Source organism: Plecotus auritus, assembly GCF_963455305.1.
Source record: "Plecotus auritus genome assembly, chromosome: 5".
Classification (NCBI taxonomy): domain Eukaryota; kingdom Metazoa; phylum Chordata; class Mammalia; order Chiroptera; family Vespertilionidae; genus Plecotus; species Plecotus auritus.
The window spans coordinates 26552846-26574293 of NC_137776.1; the positions used below are offsets into that span (position 1 = coordinate 26552846).

The 21448-nt window shown below is 42.7% G+C and overlaps 1 protein-coding gene across 1 annotated transcript in view; it reads left to right on the plus strand.

Annotated features, from left to right (window-relative positions):
* The window catches only part of SGPP2 (sphingosine-1-phosphate phosphatase 2), a 94113-nt gene that overhangs the window by 69216 nt on the left and 3449 nt on the right, over positions 1-21448 (plus strand). The window contains exons 3-4 of the mRNA XM_080671100.1: positions 1305-1484; positions 7640-7729. Of these exons, the coding sequence (XP_080527226.1) occupies positions 1305-1484; positions 7640-7729 (270 nt within the window). The remainder of the gene's footprint in view (positions 1-1304; positions 1485-7639; positions 7730-21448) is intronic.

Genomic DNA, 21448 nt, shown 5'->3' on the forward strand with positions numbered 1-21448 from the left:
GTCTTATGGAAACGGGGGCTCCAGTTCAGAAGGTGGGGCTGGGGCCTGGGATCTGCATTTTAAAACAGCAGCTGTGTGGTGCAGAGGCTGCAAATGCAGACACTTAAGCAAACGGTTTGCTTTTTCCTCTTTCATAACAGGTCATGAAATTGTCTCCTTGTAAAGCTCTCTGACAAAATAAGTCTGCTGTTAACAGTCCTGTTCATTTCTGGAGGGTTTAGAAATAAAATTCTGATTTCTGTCTTCTGCTTTAAGAAAAAAGGAAGGGAGTGGAACTTTCTTCATCAATGGCATCATGAAACAGTCATTTGAAGAAACTCCAGACTCAGTTGTCTCATTTGGGGCTGAAAATATGACACCATTTATTTTACTGATGCTTCTGATTTCTTTTTTCATTTTTTTAATATGTTTTTATTGATTAGAGATAGACAAAGGGAGAGAGAGAGAGAGAGAGAGAAAGAGAGAGAGAGAGAGAGAGAGAGAGAGAGAGAGAGATACATCGATGTGAGAGAGAAACATTGATCAGCTGCCTCCTGCATGCCCCTACTGGGGATCAAGCTGCAACCTGATCATGTGCCCTTCAAACTAGCAACCTTTTGGTGCATGGGACAACGCTCATCCAACTGAATCACACAGGCAAGAGCGATGCTTCTGATTATTGAATGAAGTTAAATTAAATCCAGTATGTTGCCTACATATAAGAGGAGTAACAGTAGCAAAAAAAAAAAAAAAAAATGTTTAGCTAGAAGATCCATAGAACAATCACTGTTCTGGTTAAAACTTGAAAACAATGGCTGGCTGATTTGAGCATCAGATGGTCGTTAGTCCAGGACCATCTTGTGTTTGGACAAGTACTATCACGTGGTCACCGCACAGAGTTTGAAGCCGAACTCGCTGGATTCTAATCCAATGAGTCCCACCATTTACTGACTGTATACAGTGGTTTACTCACCTGTAAGATGGGTCTATTCTCTACAGATATTACTGGATTAGGTAAGTAACATCTGTAAAGCTCTTAGAACAGTGGCCAGCACACCACCGAGCTCTATAAACGCTTGTTAAATATATGACTAAAATAAAGTGAGTTCATGCCACGTCTTAGTTGCTCTGTGGAATCCAGAAGGCCTATTTCTCTTTTTGCCAATTAAATATCACTCTGGAAGCCTTTTCCAGTAGATAGCTGGGTCCAAAAGAAAGAGCTTTTCAGCCAACAAACAGAGAAACCCGAAACAAATTCATGGAGCGTAAGAGTTCATTGATTTTACTTGTTTAGCTAGACTCACCTCAGTCCTTTGGTTTTGCAGCTGGTGATGTACATTGGCCAGGTGGCCAAGGATATCCTGAAGTGGCCCCGCCCCTTCTCCCCTCCGGTGGTGAAACTGGAGAAGAGAGTGATTGCTGAGTATGGAATGCCATCTACCCATGCCATGGCAGCCACCGCCATTTCCTTCACCCTCCTCATCTCCACGACGGACAGATACCAGGTAAAGCGCCTGACTCCTCTCCCTCCCGTGGAAGGCTCTCCACACAATGAGGGAGCAGAGAGAGGTTCCACTTCAGAGTTTTCTTTCAAAGCTGCTTTGAGGGACTTTGAGGTTCATGAAATGAAGCCTAAGGAGAATTGAAACCCTAGTGAGCTGTTGATGACAATGTCTTAATAAGTAAAGTGACCCTATGATTTAGCATCCAAATCAGGTTGTGCCTAAGCATGAAAGTGGACACCATTAATAATGACACCAGCTTAACAGGGACTGTCTGGGAACCGGGGTGTGTGGACTCCCCCTTCAGAAAGCATTTTCCCCCTGAACTGCCAAGACAGCACTTGAATGGGTGCTCACATCCTGTTTGCAACAGACACAAGACATTTATGATCCTAGTAAATGATCCCCCAGGGCTCAGATGGGTTCACCAAATCCTCCTGCTAGACTTCCCAGGGCCAGGGGCAAAGAGACTGTGCCCCAAATGACTCCCAAGGAGGCCTCTGCCCCTGATTAGGGCTCAACCATTTGAAGTAATGGCTCCATGTTTTCTAGAAAATGGTCTAATTTACAGGAGATTTTAGTAAATGTTGAAAATAGAAGAATTTCACTTATCTGCTTACACGCCAATTAGTGTCAGGCCTTTCAAAAGTTAGATTATTCCTGCAATGAAGTTTTGTTTTGCCTGTCTGAGAACTCTTGCCCTAGTTTTGTTTAATTTCATAATTTTCCCTTTGATCCATTGGGAAAGATAGATTTCATGAAATCTAGCAGTCCTATTCATAAAAGACAGCAATGTTTCGCCCTGTCCCCACACCCAAGAAACCCATTCTATACGCCAGGGTGTACAGGAATAGGGGATCAGCCTGGTGGGGTTGGAAGAAGACAAGATTAGTATTGGGTCCTGGCTCCACCTTTGCTGTCATCTACCTGGTCACGTGGGGTTAAACCTCAGTTTCCTAAATGGGAAAGGGACAGGTGTAAGGAATATCTCCGATGGGTTATAGCAAACTTGTGTTGTAACTTTCTGCAGTGTCATGTCAGGATCAGAAATGTCTGAGTGCTCCAGTGCCATCTGAATTAATTTAATGTGGGTTTCTGAGCTAGGCCACACCCAGTGAGTGATATCTACCCCAGGAAGACACAGTGGGCCCAGCATCAGCCCCCACTGGGCTGCTCTCATCTCCAGAGAGGCCTGTGAACATGCTCATGTGACTTGGGGGCGGGGGGAAACAAGTAGAGGCTGACCTCAGGGATTGTGGGAACCCCTTTCACGTCCCGCGTGGTTCAGGGTTCCGGTTCAGGGTTCGGGTTCTGGAGAAGGCCGCACACAAATGAAAAGAGACTTGGAAAAGTATTAATTTGGGAATATTGGGGGCCAGGCAGGAGCCCAACTCTAGTGGAAGGACTACCCTTTGCTCTGGCCTTGCAGTCCCTTTTATTGAGACTATGGGATATGCCCATAACCTTTAGGCAGGAAATTCCAATAACAGAAATTTACATATAGGAGAAACAGAGGTGGAGGCTGCTTCAGCTAACAATGTTTCAACTAAACAGTGAGTGATTAAAACAATTAAGGTTGTTGACCAGCCTTCCCAGTTTCCTGTCCACATCTTTCTATTAGTGAGAGAATGATTGGTTTCCGGCATCTCCCCCGTTTCTTTCCTTAAAAAAAAATCTTGCATCTGCAGACCAGAAATAAACACATAAGAACAAAAATGTTTGAGTCCCAATTTCAATGTCCAACAGTTCTGAATTCCAGTTTCAATGTCAAACAGTTCCTTATGTGTATACGTCAGCAATGATATCTGGATGGTGGCAATGCAGGTCCGACCCTCTCTGGTTTGGTCCTAGGCAACCTGCAGCGACGCACAGCTGCTGACTGCTAGAGTGGCAAGGTGTCGTCAGCGTCTTCCATCTCTAGACTGTTTCTCCTCTTGTCTTCCTGGTTGGAGCAGACCTGTCAATTCCTCTCTGTTGCAGGAATCCACATGGTCTTGGAGTTGTTTTCTGAAAATATACAAACATATTCTCGACCAAAAGTTAATAAAGGAATCTTTTCTATAAATTTTACTTGGGATCCTTTTTATTTTTGCCCAAACGATTTTCCTTTGGCCTATTTTGATACCATGTATGTTTTTCATTGGTGTCTTGCTGTTAGCATTACAAATGAAAATGAAAATTTTTTAAAGTAAAAATTTTCTAGATGTAATTTACTTACAGAATATTTTTCCTTACATGCTATTTTTCCACTATCCCCCCTTTTTTTGATTAATGGAGGCTTTTGGAAATTTTATAATGCAGTCTTTGATAACTTTAAATTTTAATTTTTTTTTTTTTGCTCAAAAATATGACTGCTTTAGGTTCTTTGCATGTTAAGCAAATTTACCATGAGAGAAACTACCAATAAAAATTTTAGTTAATAGTTTAGGAACAGGTTTTTGTCCAGTACAATTAAATTTTCTTAAATATTCACTTATTTCAATTAGCCAATTTAAATTAATCTGAAAACTTGACTACTATTTTACTGTCAAATTTAATACTCTAACAATCTTAGTTTACCCTGTAAATATTAGTGGAAAGGATTATTTGCATTCTTGAGTAGGCCCTGAGCATTCCTGGTGCTAGGCTGGATTTAGATATAGGGCAGCTGCTGTCGGCCAAGTCTCTGTCTGGGTCCTGATCTGAGCTGGGCTCTGTTACCTGGGTCCTGATCTGAGCTGGGTGTGGGAAGCGCGAAGCAGCCATGGGGGCTGGAGACCTCCCTCAGAAGGGGCGAGGGTTCAAGCCCCTGCAATGTTGTGGGGGTGAGGGTCTGTGCCTCACCTCTGTTGATCCCCAAGTTCTCTCCTGATGGCCCCTCTGCGACTGTGCCTGTCTTAGGTTGTTCCTTCCCTGAGGAATCTTACCCGTCTCTGGTTAACCAGTCATCCTCCGGGGCCAAGCAGGATGATGTGAGGTTCAGTTCTGTCTCCTTGGTAGCCTATGCCCCCGTGGCCTCCACACCCAGCACCTGCCTTGGGATCCCCTCGCCTGCTGGCGGGTCCCTGGCACTGATCACATATCTTGGGAAACCCAGGTTTCTTCTCCAGGGAGGGCCCAGCTCACGCCATTGGGCCAGAGACAGATCCATGGTACCAGCCATCACGAGGTGTCAACTTCAGCATAAACAGAAAGTTCAGGCAACAGCTGTGGGAGGGTCTCTCTTGGCAAAAAGGCCAGTATAGAATGCTCAAGTGCCTTCCCAGGGAGACCTCAATTCCTTTCTGGAAGGGATTAAATCCTTTCATGTCCTTTTAAATTGCTGCCTAACATGCAAAGAATTAGTTTGTAAGTTTGTTTGGGATAATTGTTCAATATGCTGTTGTAAAATATCAAAGATTATAATGACATTGTAGAATAATATCATGTAAGGATATTCTTTGCTTTAGGCCATGGCAATTCAATTTCAAACTGGTTGTCAATTATTCTTTGTATAGACAAGGTCTTAGTTACATTTTTTGCACCTCTCCCAGAAGCAAGTAGTGAATAGTCCCCTACTTTAAAGGTCAAAACCTTTATAACATCTAAAAGTAAAATAGTTAATAATTTTTATTTGATAAAGCTTTCCATGCGATTTCAAGTATCAATCGGTTAAATTTCAAAAATATTTCCTTTAAGAAGAGAGAATAAATTTCCTGTGTTACTCCGGGCCCTTGGAGCTTTCCAAGAATCATCTCTGTTAAAGCCTTGAAATTTTAACATGGAAAAAACGATCAAATATATATATGCCCATATATGATTTAAAGATTACAATACTTTTTATAATTATTTTAAGATACCAATTAGATTTTAAACTAGTTTTTGCATAGAAAAATTTTGGTTGGGATCACAGAATTAATCCTCTTTTTTATAATTAGACCAATAAGCAATTTATTTTGAATTCCTAATTGTTTTCAGAGAAAACACATTTTTCTTTTCTCAAAAATAAGTTCTTATACTTTAGACATTTAATTACCACAACTATATAATTTCTCCCAATTTAATTTCCACTTTGTACTTTTAAAGCTGGCAAGTCAAACATTTAGCAGTTCCTAGATTAATAACAACATCCTGCTTACTTCTTACTTCGGGGGAAGTTTCAGCAACAGATCTGGCCAAATTTCTTTTCATGCTTAAAAGATAGACAGATCTTAAATTTTTTCTTTCTTTTTCGCTTTCCGAAGTAATAACTAGCACCCAATTTGGCCAAGATTTGCATTTCCCTGCGAATTCTTTTATAATTTTTAAATGAAACCTTAAGTAATCTCATTGCGGGAGAGCGGATAGCCCTGCCCTCTCCTGCCACCTTTGAATTTCTCCGCACCAGAGGCGGTTTTAGAAGTGGAGTTTCATTTCTTATTACAGATTTTAAATTCCAAATACCAATTAAGATTTTAATTTGAATAAGAAACCACATTATTTTATAACCTAATTCTTCCCCATTAGCCTGGCTGAAAAAGATGTTCCCACCCTACTTACAGATCGCGACTCTGCAGTTAGTCCGTGGGCTTTGTGTACGGTGAACCTCCCTCACCTTTTTCTCGGTGAATTTTTTCCTTTCCTTCGCTCTTAGGCGAAAAATATCATCTCCTCCAGAAGTCCCGAGTTCAGGCGCCAGATGTGGGAACCCCTTTCACCCTCTGACAGTGCCAAGCCGGGCCGGCACTGGGCATCTGCAGTGGGTGTGAGTGGCAGCTCCAGCACTGGCAGCGGGCGTGAGCGGGACCAGCACCAGCAGCGGGTGCGAGCGCCAGGCGGGACCAGGGCGTGTGGGTGCAAGGAATTTTCAGTAACTGCCCTGATAACAGCGACCGGCACCACCCTACTTTGGTCTGGTGCCCCTGCTCACCTGCTCCACCATCCCACCACGGCTGACACCTGCCATGTTCTGCGCTCTGCCGCCTGCTGCCAATGCCTCATGTTCCACATGTGCCCCGTGGTGGTCAGCGCACGTCATAGCAACCAGTTGTTAGATTGTTCAGTTGGTCCACTGTTTGGTCTATTTGCATATTAGGGTTTTGTATATATGGATGTAGTGAGCTTAATACCAGACTCTAATTTCAGAATGCATTAACTCATTTTTAGCACACTTTTGATGAAAAACTGACACCCAGTTAATGATAAACCTTAAGAAATGAGACGTAGCCAAGTATCTCTGTACTCATGTGTTATGTTGGAAAGGCTGTGCTGGACTTGGGCTCAGAAGGTGTGGCTTCTGGTTCTGACTCTGTCACTTCTGGCTGTGTGACCTGGGGAAAGTCACTTTGCCTCTCTGAGCCCCAGCTCCTGTTTTGAGGGTCAGATATGATGATTGATGGGGAAGCATCTTTGTGCTCAAGTTTAATACTAATATAACTTGTTGTGATCAAGGGTTTCCTCATTTGTAGAATGTGGCTAATGATAGACCCTACCTCATAGGGTTGGGTGAAGATGAAATGAGATTGTGACTATAAAGTGCTTTGCATAATATAGACAGTTCTCCATTATCTTTATTCTTCTCCATGGAAGACCACAGGCATTAGACCTGGAAGCACATGGATTATATCTCCATGTGTAGTTCATAAGCAGAATATTTGTATGTTCTTATATGATTCGGCACCAGCCACATTTCTTGGTCTGCTATCTCACCAGCAAATGTTGAGATTTAGTAAAGTTGATTCAGCCTTAACGTCTGGGCATAGATATGTCCATTCTTAGCCTGGGCCCATTGTTGCCAAGCTTCATCACCGCAGCATGTGTGAAGTAGGTGACTGGACTTCCTGATCCTGGCGCTGTCCGTCTGGCCCCTTACTCACCACTGTACACTTCATACATTTTACTCTAAGCATAGGTGGAAACAAATAATTATCTACTCCACTGATGCAGCCAGCACAATAGCTGTGGACATGAGTCTTCAAGCCCCATTCTACTATGTCTCGTGTTGTGAAACTTCCTCCCAGAACTAGATCCCTAGGCATCTTCCCCTTTCTTCCCTCTGTTTTCCGTTTTCCATATGTTTCAGGTCATCAGGCTGCTGGCCTAGGGCATGCGAGGTCGAGACCAGCAGTCACTGGATCGGGAGTCCTGTCCCTTTCTATCGCACTGACTGTGTGTGTGTGAGAATGCGAGCTCACGCCCTTGTTGCCTTTTTTCACCCGCAGTATCCCTTCGCTCTGGGGCTGGTGATGGCTGTGACGTTCTCCACGTTGGTGTGTCTCAGCAGGCTCTACACAGGGATGCACACGGTCCTGGTAAGACATTTTGGTTGGGTCTTCAAGTGATCGTCTGCATAGTATTGTGGCTGGCATGTCAGTGTGTTCTTCACAAGGTATTTTTTATAAAGCTGTTTGCATATGTAATTACATTTTCCTTCAGGTCAGTGAGTTAAGTAATTATTATTTTATGGCACATCCATAATGTAATGAATTATTAAGATAATATCAAGGAGGCTGAGCTGGGCTAGATCCTCGTGACTTTGAAGATGGGCTGGAACAGTGACAGAGACTTGAGTCATTTATTTTCATGTTGGTTTACTGCTGATGAAGCAAGCAGTGCAGGGAAAACACCCAGGGCCAAGGATGGGATGAGTGGATGCAGTTCCCCACTGAGGTCCTCACAGACATGGGCCTGAATTTCAGGGATCTCAGCTGCCCTTGCAGGATAAAGGTCCCGCCAGGTCGGAAGAGTCCAGAATCCTTTTGTACTATCCTAGCTGCAAGTGGTGTGGGTACAGAGATATACATTTATTTATACACTCATTGTCAGGCCCTTGGGCCTCCTTCAAAGATTCTTTTTTAAAATATATATATATATTATTGATTTTTTACAGAGAGGAAGGGAGAGGGATAGAGCGTTAGAAACATCGATGAGAAAGAAACATCGATCAGCTGCCTCCTGCACACCTCCTACTCGGGATGTGCCCACAACCAAGGTACATGCCCTTGACCGGAATCAAACCTGGGACCTTTCAGTCTGCAGGCTGACGCTCTATCCACTGAGCCAAACCGGTTAGGGCCTTAAAAGATTCTTTGCAGCCCACATGGTGCAGCAGTTTTCATAAGGCCTTAGTGGTTATGGTCTTCTTTCCTGTTTAATCCTTAATGGTAAATATATCTAGCTATTTGGGTTATTGCTCAAATAGGATCACCTGCATTTAAAGATCTGTCCACCCTTTTACGATATTGGGGATTTTTTTCCCGGGCTGCCACACTGGGCACAGTTAAAATGACATAGAATTCTATTTCCTAGAGTACCGGCCAGTTGTATGGGTTTCAAAGAGCTTATGGTTTTTGTCCTTTTATTGTTTGGGGAATCAACTTAAAAATTCACCAATCACTGATTTGTAAAATTCTTTTTAGTTGCTATAACCCTACCTCCCAAGTCTGATTGAAAAGGGAACCAAATTCTCAACAGAATTAATATCCATCCTGACACAAATAACAGGGAAGTGATAGTCTCTATCACTCAGGTCGTCCAGCCTCATCAAAGACATTGCACAGCCGTCGTTGACATTGCTAGGATGGTCTGCAGAGCAACACTGATATTTTTAAGCATCCTAGTGTGATCCAGGCTGCAAAGCATTCGCTCAGGGAGTTCTGCTTTTGCACAGGGAGCCAGGCCTCAAGGGTTCAAGCCCACATGCCCCAGGTCAGGGACAAAGGACTGGGAGGATTTACTTTTGCTTTCAGCGTGAGACCCACGTCACTGGGTCTGCCAGATTTTCAGATCTTTCTCTGACACCGCTTTGTGCATCAGTTTTTCTACATCAGAGTATCACTTTAGGATTTTCAAAAGTGGTTATATTACTTTTAAGTACGGAATTTCTGTCATTCAGAGGTTTTTGTTATTTTATGTGTTGAAAAAAAAATCACTCTGGAAGCTCAGACCTGCCACGTTCAGTGAGGAGCCTGCATTGGCCTTACTATTCAGCAAGGTGAGATAGTCTTTGCCATTCACAATGGGGTTCCGGAACTACAGCTTCAGCGTCACCTGGGAGCTGGTTAGAAATGCAGATTCTCAGTCCCCACCTGGACCTACTAAATCAAAACCTGCATTTTAACAAGCTTCCCACAGGTTCTAATGTGAGATACAGTTTGAAAAGCTTGGAAACTGTCTATGCTCACATCCCAGCAAATATGGGGACGAGGCCAATTAAATTTCAACCTGCATGGGCCTGTTCAACAATTACATCCCCTCGAACATGACTTTGCTCTGGCCTCTGGTTGCTCAGAGGCCCTCTGCCCACCCAGAGTTGAGAAGCATCGCTGAGATGTTTGGCCGTGTCTTCTAGCAGATTGCCCTTCCCCGCACTTGTCATTCCTGCAGGTTGCTGAGCAGGTGTCCGTGAGGATGTTATAACCTGCCTGGCAGCTTGTTGCAGCTGATGTCCCAATCCCCTGGGCCTCCCACACCCTGTAATTCTTCATAGCTAGAGCTGTTCATATTTATGTGAATTATATGGGGTGGGGGGGGGGCAGGAATTTTGTGTGTTTCATGAAGCTCTACTGTTTGACCTTAGATTTCTGTGAAGCCAAGACAAGAAAGTGATTATTTCCTAAATCATGCTGTACCAGTATATGGAACAGAATTTAGAAATATACAGTATAGCTAAATATCTTTCTGCCCTAACCGGTTTAGCTCAGTGGATAGAGCATTGGCCTGCAGACTGAAAGGTCCCAGGTTCGATTCCGGTCAAGGGCATGTACCTTGGTTGCTGGCACATCCCCAGTGAGGGGTGTGCAGGAGGCAGCTGATCGATGTTTCTCTCTCATTGATGTTTCTAACTCTCTGTCCCTCTCCCTTCCTCTCTGTTAAAAATCAACAAAATATATATTTTTAAAAAAAATAAAAATAAATAAATATCTTTCTAGTTAATGTTATAAAAGCGTGGGATAATATTTATTTGTATCATCATATTAAGAAACAAAATACCTGCCTTATTTACTCTTTTAGCACACCAGTGCCATTAGAGAAAACATACAAAAGAAAACAAGATAAAACTGGTAATTGTTGTCATATGGAATATGCAGATTCAATCATTCAAGGTAATTATTCACATGAATAAACATTGAAATCTCTACTTGCTAGAGTATAATCTTGAAATGGTAAAATCATATTCTTGCCCAAATATAAAACGAGTAGGTGTCAAAGACTTCATTCAACTCATTAATTAGTAAAGGAGCCAATAAGAGTAAAGAAGAACTAAATATTTACATATCATTTTTTTAATTTAATCTTTATTGTTCAGATTATTACAGTTGTTTCTCCTTTTTCCTCTCATAGCTCCCCTCCACCCGGTTCCCCGCCCCCGCCACCCTCTGCCCTTACCTCCCCCGCACTGTCCTCATCCATAGGTGTACGATTTTTGTCCAGTCTCTTCCTGCACCCCCCATACTCCTTTCCCCCTGAGAATTATCAGTCCACTCCCTTTCTATGCCCCTGATTCTATTATATTCACCAGTTTATTCTGTTCCTCAGATTTTTAATTCACTTGATTTTTAGGTTCACTTGTTGATAGATATGTATTTGTTGTTCATAATTTTTATCTTTACTTTTTTCTTCTTCCTCTTCTTAAAGAATACCTTTCAGCATTTCATATAATACTGGTTTGGTGGTGATGAACTCCTTTAGCTTTTTCTTATCTGTGAAGCTCTTTATCTGCCCTTCCATTCTGAATGATAACTTTGCTGGGTAGAGTAATCTTGGTTGTAGGTTCTTGCTATTCATCACTTTGAATATTTCTTGCCACTCCCATCTGGCCTGCATAGTTTCTGTTGAGAAATCAGCTGACAATCGTATAGGTGCTCCCTTGTAGGTAATTAACTGTTTTTCTCTTGCTGCTTTTAATATTCTTTCTTTGTCTTTTGCTCTTGGCATTTAATTATGATGTGTCTTGGTGTGGTCCTCTTTGGGTTCCTTTTGTTTGGGGTTCTCTGCGCTTCCTGGACTTGTAAGTCTATTTCTTTCACCAGGTGGGGGAAGTTTTCAGTCATTATTTCTTCAAATAGGTTTTCCGTATCTTGCTCTCTCTCTTCTTCTGGCACCCCCATAATTCTGATGTTGGTGCGCTTGAAGTTGTCCCAGAGGCTTCTTACACTATCTTCAACTTTTTGGATTCTTTTTTCTTTTTGCTTTTCAAGTTGAGTTTTTTTGCTTCTTTGTATTTCAAATCTTTGACTTGATTCTTGCGTTCCTCTAGTCTGCTGTTGGGTCTCTGTATAATATTTTTTATTTCAGTCAGTGTATGTTTAATTTCTAGTTGGTCCTTTTTCATATCCTTGAGGGTCTCGCTAAATTTATCATCCTTTTCTAGGAAATTCTTGAAAAACCTTATAACCGTGGTTTTGAACTCTATATCCAGTCATTTGTTTTTCTCTATTTCTTTCGTTTGTGATCTGTTTCTTTGTCTCCACATTTTCGATGCTTCCCTGAGTTGGTAGGGTAGCTTTGTGTGCTAGGTTTCCTATATGGCCCAGTGGGTCAGCCTCCCCAGTTACCTGAGGTGGACACTCTTGGTGCACCCCTTTGTGGACTGTGTGTACAGCCTTGTTGTAGTTAAGTCTTGATTGTTGTTGGTATCACTGGGAGGAATTGACCTCCAGGCCAATTGGCTGTATCAGCTGTGTCTACGCCGGGAGACCTATGCTGGAGACAGCCTTATAGGACCAGACTCACAAAATTGCAAAAGCCTCTGTGCTCAGCTTGGATGGGGCGGAGTCTCAGGGCTGAGCAGACAGTCTTGGCTTCCCGTCAGCTCTGCCCTTGCGTGCACACCTCCAGACCTCTGTCTTCCGCGGCTCCCCTGAGTTTCCACCTGATAGTCCAGATTCCCCCCGTAAGAGCGTGGGTCCCCAGGGGCTCACCCGGGGTTCAACTGAGTCCCCAGGGGCTCAACTGGGGTTCAGTGCAATCAGGAGCTTCTGACTCCCTTCCGCTAGGGAAAGCCTGCAGCAACCTCCGCAGTCAGTCTTCTCTGCGCACACTCGCTCATGCGCGCCTCCAGACCCCTGCCCGCCGTGGCTCCCCTGAGTCTCTGAGTCTTTGTGTGCCTTTCTCTCTACCTGACAGTCCAGACTCCCCCCGTATGAGTCTGGGTCCACAGGGTCTCTCCCGGAAATGGGGTTCAGTGCAGTCGGAACTGGGGTTCACTGCAGTCGGGGGCTTCCTTCCCCCTTCCGCCAGAGAAAGCCAGCCAGGCACTCAGCCGCCCTTCCTCTCTGCGCACGTGTCTCTGTACCTCAGCCCTTTGCTGTTCCTCTGATTCTCCGTGAGCTTTTCTCTTTCCTTCTAGTTGTAGAATTTCCACTCAGCCAGCTTTCCCATGGTTCTGGATGATGTCTGTTCTGTCTTTTAGTTGTAGTTTTGAAATTGTTGTGCGAGGCAGCAGTTTAGGTGCTTACCTATGCCACCATCTTGGTTTCTCTACAGATCATTTAATAAAGAAATATTATAGTAAGATTGCTGGGCTATATACAAAACTAATTACTGTCCTACAGACTGTAACCTTTGGGGTTATAATTTCCACTTAACAGAAATTGTTTGCATCTCTACCAAACAAAGATCTATCAGCTGTCACTTCACTAGATCTGAGACCTTTAATCCACAGTAAACAGTGAGTTGAACAAAGTACTTTCCCTTCTATAATCCTTTGCCCCCATATGACATTGAAATATTTTTGTCATATATCCAAGTTTTATATAATTCTTCATAACACACTTGTAGAAATCTATTTTTGTTAATATGTCATCATAATTTTTTTTAATCCTCACTGGGGATATTTTTTTAATTGATTTTTTAAAAAATATATTTTATTGATTTTTTACAGAGAGGAAGGGAGAGGGATAGAGAGTTAGAAACATCAATGAGAGAGAAACATCGATCAGCTGCCTCCTGCACACTCCCTACTGGGTATGTGCCTGCAACCAAGGTACATGCCCTTGACCAGAATCAAACCCGGGACCCTTGAGTCTGCAGGCTGACGCTCTATCCACTGAGCCAAACTGGTTAGGGCTTAATTGATTTTTAGGGAGAGAGGAAGGGAGACGGAGGGAGAAACATCAATTGGTTGCCTCCCATACACCCCCAACCAGGGATCCAACCCACAACCTAGGTATGTGCCCTGACCAGGGATCAAACCTGGGATCTTTTGGTGCATAGGATGGCACTCCAACCAACTGAGCTGCCGGGCCAGAGCATGTCACCATGGTTTTTTTTTGTTGTTGTTGTTTTTTTAAATATATTTTATTGATATTTTACAGAGAGGAAGGGAGAGGGATAGAGAGCTAGAAAAATCGATCAGCTGCCTCCTGCACACCCCCCACTGGGGATGTGCCCGCAACCAAGGTACATGCCCTTGACTGGAATCGAACCCGGGACCCTTCAGTTCGCAGGCCAATGCTCCATCCACTGAGCCAAACCGGTTTCGGCAACCATGGTTTTTAATGAAGGTTTAAATATGCTCAGTCTCCAAGCAGGCACTCATTCTCAAATTGCAGAAGGTGAACACTGGCATGCTTTTTCTAACTCATATAGTTACTCCAGAGCTTCTGTGAGTTTTCAAAGAGTCTTTTTCAAAGCTCTCTTGTTATCTCTATAGATGGCCATGCCTAGTGATCCTGAGCCCTAGATTTGTGCTCAGATATCTGAGGTGACTCAGAGAAGTCGTGACAAAGAGGGGCACAGGGACAGCATCCACATATGGCCATGAGTATCAGGCAGTTCTGCTGCTCACGCTCACACCACGTGCTTCCTGCTTCTGACTGATCCTGTGGACATCAGTGTGTTTCAATAGGAAATTAGTATTTTTGAACATAGGCATTCACTCTCTCTCTCCTATACATATGCTAATTATGTGACATGTAGGTTTCTCTCTGCAATCATTTATATTCATATTCATGAACAATGCACCCATCTTGCCATTTGGCTTCTATTGAATCTCATCTGCATTATTCTCAGAAATTCAATTAATGGTGAGCTGGTATGGAAAAGAGTATTGGAGTGTGTCAACTAGGAAACATTGACTGGTCTATAACTTCAAATTATTTTCTAGAATAATTACAGTGTTTGGGCGTAGGGGTGGTTGTTTTTTGGTGGGTTTTTATTTGTGTGTGTGTGTGTGTGTGTTTTGGAGGGTGTGGTTTGTTGTTTTAATGTCAGGGTCTGCTCGATTTCAGAGCTCTCACTGCATCTACAAACAAGCGGGTCCTGGCTTTTACTTCCCTCCTGGCTTCAGCTCGCTCTGTAAAGGCAGCCAAGGGCAGAGAGGGCCCTTCACGTTCTCAGCAGGGGACCTAGCAGAGGGGAAGATGCCCTAATCATAGAGTTTTCAGCATAAATAGCATCCAAGATCTGAATGCATTCTTTCCTAACAATTGAATGAATGGGTTGGTTCGGGGCCCCTTCTTTCTCCTTAGCTAATCCTGCAATGTGTTGGTTGCTCAAAAGCATTCTTCAGGGAAGATGTTTGGAGATAGAATGTAAATTTGTCGCTGTAAACTGCATATGGGACTGTGATGTAGAGTCAGAATTCACAAACTGGGAGTTCTCCCGGTGAGGGCCTGCTGTTGAAATATCTAGAGGTGTTTACCGAAAGGAGTGTGTTCTTTTTGCTAAGAATAAGATCATTATTTTATGTGTTGATATAAGCATTTGCTAACATTTGTCTTGATGCTTGGGATGGCTCTATTAGCATTCTTTCCTGACACTTTTGTCTATATTATTGTTTTCTGTAATGAGATATAATAAAGCTCAAGCTTTTATCTGAATACTAAGTTTTATAACTGAAATGATAGTAGGTACAATAATCAAAGGGATGTAGATCTTTCTACATCTTATCTTTAGGAAATGTTAGTTTCTTTTTTAAATAATTTGATTTCTTTTTAAATAATTTGAAAGTCTTTGAACCTTGGTAAGTTGAATTAAAGATTGATTATATTTTAAACAATGTGATCTGTAGGATTGCACTGGCAACGTCTCTTGTGTGCTTTTGTCTTAAATGTTACTTATATCATGGGGCAATGACGTGTTGATTATCATATAAATTCTTGGGGGCATTTCAATTTTTGGCATGATGTGAAAATTTATAAGTATTTGTTATTTCTATTTTTGTCCATTTTGAAACATTCTGATTTTAACATCCTGATTTCTTCTCTTTGATTACATTTTATTATAATAAAAGCAACAGGCGTTAACTAGAAATTTTAGAGAATACTGCAAAGCATGGAGAAGATAATCATCACCTGTAACATCAAAACAGAAAAAAGTACTCAACATTTTAGTTTATTTCTTTTTTATATCTTACCCATGCATGCAGCTATATACCATATAAAGTTAGGGTCATCCTTTGTGTAAAGTTTGAATTATGCTCAATATATCTCATTTATGGTTGGTTACATCGAAACAAACAAAACACACAAAAACAAATTGCAGAAATGTATCTTTTCAAATGGAAAATGTTCCTGCTATGTCATTAGATAAGAAAGCAGTACGCATTTTAATCTCATTTTTGGTGTACTGTGCCAAGCACATGACCAGGCATGCAGTTCCAAAGAAATCACCCCTGACTTCAATCTGCCAGAAACCAAACAGCAGATGCAATTCCAAGTTGGAGATTTGTGAGCTTTTATGGTTTCTGTGAATTTAGTAGCTTGAAAAAAATCATGTAAAAGTTGTTCAAGAAGTTTTAAGCACTACAATTCTTATTTTTAGAAGCCTTTTAGCACAGTTTGTTATTAAAAACTTAGAGCCCCAAATTAGAAATCTCATGAGCGATGCTTCAAGTATTTTCCTTTCAGAAATACCTAAATGTCTTTTTATCGCCTTTTATGGCTAAAAGTCCAACTGTGTGGCTAGAAGAAAAAAACTACACCAGGAGCCACATTGACTAAAATTACTTTTGCCTCAAATGCTGAGTCTGTGGACCAAAATAGTCTAGTCTCCTGGTGTATTGAGTATGAACAGAATTCGTTTTAGAATGAATATTCCAACGAGATGCCTTGGAATTTGATAACTGCAGTTACAGAGCAAGACAGAGAAGGAAGGCAATTTTTCTTTTATGTATTGGAACAATGCATATTAAATACTCTGGATGCGCAGTATAAAAGAAGGGTACTAAATTGTCCAGTCACAACGACGGAATGTCTGCAGCGTGTTAGGCACTGAGCTGGGAATGAGGAATCATGCAAACGTGCAGGAGAGCTCGTCTTTACTGACCGAGGTATAATCCACTCAGGAAAAGCCTTTGAACATATGACCTGCAGCAAAGGCAATATAAGGGAAGGGCCTTTGGAGTGATATTGAGCAAGTGCCTTCACGTTCAGTTCAGGGAGAGGTTATTTGCAACTGTGGTGATACCTAAGCCTTAGGTGAACTGATAAGGTTTTGATAGAGATGGTTCAAGTGTGCTGCACATGAAAGGAATGCAAAGCTCTGAGTATAAAACTGTATGAGGCACGTTTAGGCAAAGCAAGTAGATCTGTGTGACTGCAGTGTGATTTTGAGAGAGAGAGAGAGAGAGAGAGAGAGAGAGAGAGAGAGAGAGAGAGAGGAAGAGAGAGAGAGAGAGAGAGAGGCGGGGGGAGAGGGAGAAACATGCCTCCCGCATGCCTCCCACTGGGGATAGAGCCTGAAACTAGGTATGTGCCCTGATTGGGAATTGAACCCGTACCTCTTGGTGCATGGAACAATGCTCAACCACTGAGCCACACCAGATGGGCTACATCATGCTTTTTAAAGTTCCACATCCGAGCCTCCTCCTCTTTTCCAGCTGCAGAGCTCCCTCGTGTGAGCGTGCCATGGGTAGATTGAACTGGTTCCTACAGCTGACAGCTTGTAAATGCCTCATTTGAGATGTGGGCAGGTGTATCTGTGTGGTTCAGTCCCAGAGTGAGATTCTGGGTCAGAGGTTAAATGAACTTGTAATTTTAAAAAATATTGCCAAGTTCCTCCCTATAAGGGTTGTGCCATTTTGCATTCATATGATTAATAGACAAAGTCCCTTTTCCCCTCTCCTGTTTCATCAACAGGATGTTGTCACACCTCCAGATTATTGTTAACGCTGGTAGGCGAGAGGCACATTCTCAGCATGGGGTGGGGTGAGGAGGGGACACGTTGGGAACCTTAGAGTCCAGAACACTACTTTACACTCAGCAGCAGTTTGCTCAGAAGTGTTACTCAGTGCCAAAGAAAGAGATCACTAGCTTTTTAATTTTTGTTTGAAATGTAATTTTTAATTTTTTTTAAAAAGTAACAGTGGAATTGACTGTTTTGGGTGTAAAGTTATGTGGATTTTAATACATATAGATTTGGGTAGACAAACCCACAATACAAAATAGTTCCATCACCCCAAAAAAACTCCTTCATGCTATCCCTTTGTAGTCACATGCTCCCCCAACTTTTAGACGCTGGCAACCACTGATTCCATCTCCATCACTGTAGGTACATCTTTTAGAAAATTTCATACAAATAGAACCATACAGTATGTAGCCCTGAGAGATTGTTTTTTTTCCTCTCTGCATAATTTCCTGGAGATTTCAGGCTGTTGCTGCATCCGTAGTTGGTTGCTTTTTATTGCTGAGAAATATTCTGTTGTATGATTGTAGTACAGTTTCCCTATTCACCCCCTGAATGACATTGTGGTTGTTTCCAGGTTTTGGTGATTATTATCTATAGACTTCTCACTTCCTTTACTCATTTTTCTGTTTGATTGTGGGTGATTTTTATTTTAGACAAGTTGGTTTATGGGGCTCATGGGGCCTCTGGATGAAAATGTCTAGCATTCTGGCCCCCAATGTAGTTCAGCTGTTGAGCATCAACCCAGCAACCAAGAGATCATCAGTTTGATTCCTGGTCATGGCACCTGCCCTGGTTGCAGGCTCAGTCCCCTGTGAGGGATCCTACAGGAGGCGGAGGCAGTTGATCAATGACATTTCTCTCCCGTTGATGTTTCTGTCTTTCCATGCCTCCCCCTTCCTCTCTATAAAATCAGTAAAAACATATTTTTTAAAAATGTCTAGCATTCTGTCAACAAGTGCAGGATGAAGGTTTGTGAGAGACACCTGAAGACATGGATGTGAGAGTCACACTGACAGATAACGGAAGGTAGACCCACACTAACTCTTCAGGGGAGAAAACAAGCAAGGATTGAAGACAGAATCTATAGAAATGGCAATGTTTAGGATGTGGAAACAGGAGAAAGATCTAAAGGAGAGACTTCTTAAGGGTCAAAGAAGAGCTAGGCTGGTTCAGGGTAACATTAATAACTGAATATTAAAGGTCTGCTAAATAAAAGGGTGTAAATCCACAGGTCACAGTGTTCAGAAGAAGAAAGACTGTCTCCTTCCAAGAATTCCAATTGGGCTAGCCTAGGTCACCTAGGTAACCACTCCTATACTGATCACTGCCACCAGGAGATACAGTGCACTGATTGGCCTACCTAGATCATGTGCTCCAATTCCATAATTTCCCAGAACCTCGTGGATTCCCAAGGGAAAATATGAGGCTCTTTGGTCAAAGACATAGATGCTGAAAAACAACCACCAAGTGTCTGAGTGGCCTTTGAAAATGGTGTATTCTAAGTCTAGGAATTTAAACAGCACTCGTGTTTCATGTTGAGGAAGTGGAGGCAACTGGTACAGAACATTTAATCCAAAAGTGTGACTTTATTTTGGCAACCAGGATGCTTAAATGAAGGATTTTTCCTTCTTTCAAAAATAAGTCAACATCAGTGCATACGAATAGGCATGGAGAAAGGAATCATGGGAGACCATGGAGATTATGAATCCTGCCTATGGGGATCATTGACGAGAAAGATGGTGGCGGAAGAAAGAGCAGGTGAAGCCCAGGTGCCGTGTAGAGACAGTGGGGCCACAAGGCTTCCTCTTAAGGAGGCAGGCAGTCTCCCCATCCACTCTTGCTCCTTCATCTGTTCTCCCCACTGAGGTCAGAATGATCCTTCAAAGGTGAAAGTCTCCTTAAGCTGGTACCCAGTGAGAGTTACTTCAGTGGCTCCCCTTTGCTCCCACTTGCAGTCCTCATGGAGTAGACTGGACTTCAGGGTCTTGTCCGAGGTGTCTCCAGCCTGTGTTTGCTCTCTATTCTCCAGGCCCAAAGGACCACCAAGATACACACACACTGGCCTCATTCCCTCTTGAATTACAGAATTTCAGACCCACTCATCCTGAAATTTACTGTATCCTCAGTGATTTTTCCTAAGGTTTAATTCTCACCCCTTGTTTGAGATGTCATTAGGAACTAAGCAAGAGAAATAATGAAGTTATTATAAAATGAAAGACCAAGCCTTTAGAATTCTATTATACTAGTGACCCGGTGCATGAAATTCGTGCACATTAAAAGGGGATTAATTAGAGGAAATAATTTAATATTGCTATTTGCCCTTTCTTTATAATATAAGTGTCAGAGATGAAAGAAAATTAGTAAAATGTATATGAAAACCTTCCCCCTGTCAGAGTTTGGGGCTCACCACGGGACCCAGAGTCAAGTCCCCGCCCATCCACATGCACCTCAAAATCGTGTGAGACCCAGACCCAGCTGCCCCCCTTCCCCCATTGGGCTAGATCCAGACCAGGCCAGTCCCACCCTTGTCAAGCCTTGCCGGGAGGGGGCATAGCCTCAGATCCCCTGGCCCGGCACCAGGATGGGGGGCATGACCTGAGGTCCCCCAACCCAGACCGGGATGGGGGGGGCGTGCCTTGAGGTCCTCCGTCAAGCCCCGCCAGATGGGGGACACAGCCTGAGATCCCCTGTCAAGCCCCGCCAGGTGGGGGGCGTCGCCTGAGATCCCCTGTCAAGTCCCACGGGGGTGGGGGAGGGCATAGCCTCGGGTCCCTGCTGATTGCTCGTTAAGGCTCCTTATGGGAACTTGGCCTCAGCTGTGGGTGCAGCCATCTTTGTGACAGAGTGATGGTCAATTAGCGTATTCCCTCTTTATTAGATAGGATATATGTAAAAAAGAGTGGAAAGCAAGATGCCAGAATATAGACAAGGTTGGCTCTAGGTAGTGGAAATATTAATGGTCTGCTAAATAAAAGGGTGTACATCCACAGGGAACAGTGTTCAAAAGAAAAAAGAACATCTCCTTCCAAGAATTCCAAGAGAAATAATGAAGGATCTATTTTTTTCTTACACTTTTCAGTGTTTCCCAGATTATCTACAATGCATATGTATTACTTTCTGGTGTCTTCCAGATTTTCCAGTGCACTGGGGGAAACGTTTTACATTTTTCAACCGTAAACTCTCAAAATAATCCACGTGAAACTATAACAAAACCATAGCAAGCTCCTTATTCTGACTTACATGTATTCGTCCATTAATTACATTGACTTCATTTCTAATAAAGTTTGCAATGGGAACACTAAAGGAAAAAGAAAGCAGATGATATTAAGGAGTTAAAGATGTTTTAACAGGTATTTAAGGACAAGAGGAAAGGAGAGAGGGAGAAATGGAGGAGGGAAGAAAAATCACTATCTAAAATGCTCTAAGAAGGATTAAGTCAAGCAAAGAACAGCCACTCAGGGAGTTTGTGTCCTGGTGAAGCTTTGGTACCACCACAGCCAAAACGACTCCTCAACCCACCCTGTAGATAACAAGGAGTGGCTTCTGCTGTGTGACTGCGGCTCCTTCCCCCTCCAGCCGCAGCCCGGCCGCCAGGGGAGGATGGCGCCACCTCTGTGAAGACCATGACAGTGCTTGTCATAAATTTAAATAAAACTTAATAGCAGATTGAAGGAACAATGTGATCAAAGCTGTGCATTAAGAAAACACAGAATTTCTTCCAAAAGACAGAAACACTGGAAGAAAATGCATAACGTGAATAGTGTGATTATTGTATCTTTCCTATAATTTTTACCACTTTCCATTTTTCAAATACGTACTAAAAAATAAAACAATGTGAAAATTTTAAGTATCAAGTCAACCATGTTTGACTCAAAGTTTGCCCACATACAGGGAAGCAC